This window comes from Penaeus chinensis, chromosome 7 (genome assembly GCF_019202785.1).
Source record: "Penaeus chinensis breed Huanghai No. 1 chromosome 7, ASM1920278v2, whole genome shotgun sequence".
Taxonomy (NCBI): domain Eukaryota; kingdom Metazoa; phylum Arthropoda; class Malacostraca; order Decapoda; family Penaeidae; genus Penaeus; species Penaeus chinensis.
The window spans coordinates 10,510,479-10,513,899 of NC_061825.1; the positions used below are offsets into that span (position 1 = coordinate 10,510,479).

Here is a 3,421-nt window from a genome sequence, read left to right on the forward strand (position 1 = left end):
TTATCTCGTACCGAAATTTTTCCATGCAATGTAACTGCTTTGAAAAATAAACAGAAGGACGTGAAATACAGAAATATGGACATTGTGACCTTAAAAATAACGAAAATATCTGAGTGAACGAAGTCAGTGTTCTGGAACCGTTACATATGTGAGTGTTCATCTAAGTCATCACTTGTTGCTGAGTGAAGAAATCAGATTCTTATGACCTGTATTGTTATATAAGAACGAATATTATCTCGTGTTAAGCATACATACTGTTCGAGTCATATCTTTTGAGAAGGATATTTAAGATCTACACAGTTAAGTAAAGATGACAGTGATCGAGTTATAAGCATATGTATTGGTACCATTACCAGTACAAAAAGTGGGTTGGAGATATGCAAATGATGAATTAACCTGTCTTTTATTTGGCTCTGATGAATACGTATTATTCGTCGATTACAGTACGTTTATAATATGTACGCCTTTTTTAACTTGAAACGGATCGATAAGGCAAGTGATGTTGCACATACTCTTGTTTCAAGGACACAGCGGCGAACAACCAACTTATATAACTAAACTGTTTTTACTATAAAAGAATATAATTTCCAAAGGGTTTTGAAATTGACTATTGGTCCAGTGAGTGGTCTGTAACAGAATTTTGAGTTAAGACTTGGCGATTAATGGTTCTACCAGTGACGTCAGCACTCCAGAGAGGCACGAGCTTAAACGATTATCAGGGAAGAGAAATTCCGCTTAGTATCGGTCGCCCTGACACACTGCAAGTCATTCTTGGCGGATATTCAGTTCTAGTTCATAGTAAGAGAGTTAGAAAATACCAAATACCATTAAAAAAAACGATTTTGAAATGAGTTTACCTACAGTAAAAATCCCACGTTTTTTTTTTTTTTTTAACAGTAAAAATCCTACTTTTTTTCATCTTCTCCTTCCTTTCTTTTTAAGAGCCTCTGAAAAGACGCCGGGCTCCGGATTTATCTAAATCCCCTTAGGAAATATCTCAAGGGAAAATTTGTGAATGTGTTTACTCATGCACACGAGTTCCCAGCCGCGATCCCGACAGCTGGCATAAAATACTAGTCTCCGCCACATATATAAAGGAAGAGACGGACGCGAAAATAATATTCAACACTTCCTCCCATTCCATATCACTTCGTTCCAAAATCCACTTTAATTCAGCCACGTGAGACGAAACAGAGGGAAATGAGGAAAGAGAGAGAGAGAGAGAGAGAGAGAGAGAGAGAGAGAGAGAGAGAGAGAGAAAGGGAGAAAGGGGGAGGAGTCTCGCCTTTCGGGGGGCAACGAGCGCAAATATTCCTCATCGGACTTGGCCATAAGATTTTCGTAAGTTCGTTTCCCACTGTGGGTTGTGCATTGGGTGTTATTAAAATATCATACAGTTATCTATTAAATTTCCAAGTCAAGGATGAATGGAACATGACCAAATCAAATGTTTACCAAATCTATGCAAATAGCAATATACGTTATCCCACGATAATTAGAATAGGACGCAGTGGTATGTATTGTAATCAAAGGGTCTCGATACTAACTCATTAAAATCACAGTTTGACATCAGCGCTGTAGTAAGAGGGGAATTTTCTGTATTGTTCTGCATTAACCTAATGACATCGTTTTCTATCATTCATTAACCTAATGAAATCGCTTTCTCTCATTAATTAACCTAATGACATCGCTTTCTATCATTAATTAACCTAATGACATCGTTTTCTATCATTCATTAACCTATTCACATCGTTTTTTTATCATTCATTAACCTAATGACATCGCTTTCTATCATTCATTAACCTATTCACATCGTTTTCTATATTTCATTAACCTAGCCAGTGAGGCAGATTTCAAAAGGAGTTTCTGATGAACCTTCGAAAAAAAAAAAAAAAAAAAACTCTTTGACAATATTTGAATAACTATTTGTCTTTCGTATTGTCGAAACAGCAACTGGCTTTGCTTAGCAGAGAATTGCAGGCATTATGCTAATTCCATAAACAAGAATCCGCATCTGAAGTACTATATTGGATCTAATTGTATATTTCTTCTTTGAGGGAATTTGAATGATCCAATTAGTGTTTGAATATTGTTTTCAATGTTGCAAGGGCACGTACCCGCTGCATCATTCCATGGATACGCTTGCTCTGAGTAGAACTCGAAAACTAATAATGCATAATTATAATATAATATCAGTCATGAAATTTGTTTGACGTGGTAATCATGAATTATTTTGGGAAATTCACAATGAAATCCTTTAATATTCATGAGTCTCTTCTTTCAAGAAAACATACATACTGTAGATATGTGTATATATATGTACATATATATTTATATGTATATGTGTGTGTGTTTTATGCATCTCTCTCTCTCTCTCTCTCTCTCTCTCTCTCTCTCTCTCTCTCTCTCTCTCTATCTATCTATCTATCTATCTATCTATCTATCTATCTATCTATCTCTCTCTCTCTCTCTCTCTCGCTTTCGCTCTCTCTCCCTCCCACTCTCCCCCACTCTTCAATCGCTCACTCCTCCTACCCCCAACACTTTCTCACTCACTCTCTCTCGCCCTCTCCCACGCTAGCACATCAAGACCTCCCCATCAGGAGCAGCAGACCCCACAAAAGACGCATCACAGACCTGCCTCCTCTTACACACAATCACATTCCCCAACGTTCCTCTCCGCCGAGCCTAACTCCACGTCCCTGAACCTCCCCTATTCTGCTTGTCTCTTCACCACTTGATTCGCTGAACACTCGGGCATTCCAAACACTTGACTGGATCTGCTGGATCTGCTGGATCTGCTGGATTATGCACTGATGGCGTGAATGCTCCGATTTACGGGTAGGCTTGCAGCCTTTGTTGTGAATGGTGTGGAACGGGAGGGATTGTGTGATCGACTAGGAACATACATTCGCATTTGCAGATCACAATAAGGATATGTATGTGCCCACAAGCAGAGGGCACAAGTGTGTGTGTGTGTGTGTGTGTATACATATATATATATATATGTGTGTGTGTGTGTGTGTGCGTGTGTGTGTGTGTGTGTTAGTGTGTGTGTGTGTGTGTGTATACATATATATACATATGTGTGTGTGTGTATGTGTGTGTGTGTGTGTGTGTGTTAGTGTGTGTGTGTGTGTGTATACATATATATACATATGTGTGTGTGTGTATGTGTGTGTGTGTGTGTGTGTGTGTGTGTGTGTATGTCTGTGTTTGTGTGTGCGTATGTGTGTGTGTGTGTGTTTGTGTGTGTGTGTGTGTGTATGTGTGTGTGTGTGTGTGTGTGTGTGTGTGTCTGTATGTGCGTGTTTGTGTGTGCGTATGTGTGTGTGTGTGTGTGTGTGTGTGTGTGTGTGTGCTTGTGTAAATATATATTAAATTCATATGTATATATATATATATATATATATATATATAT

The 3,421-nt window shown here is 38.4% G+C and overlaps 1 protein-coding gene across 1 annotated transcript in view; it reads right to left on the reverse strand.

Moving 5' to 3' along the window:
- Nucleotides 1-2,911, reverse strand: part of LOC125026797 — a 13,219-nt gene extending 10,308 nt beyond the window's left edge. Inside the window, exons 1-2 of the mRNA XM_047615398.1 lie at nt 2,840-2,911; nt 2,694-2,798 (exon numbers count right to left, since the gene is read on the reverse strand). Of these exons, the coding sequence (XP_047471354.1) occupies nt 2,694-2,798; nt 2,840-2,911 (177 nt within the window). The remainder of the gene's footprint in view (nt 1-2,693; nt 2,799-2,839) is intronic.
- Nucleotides 2,912-3,421: the final 510 nt, after the last annotated feature.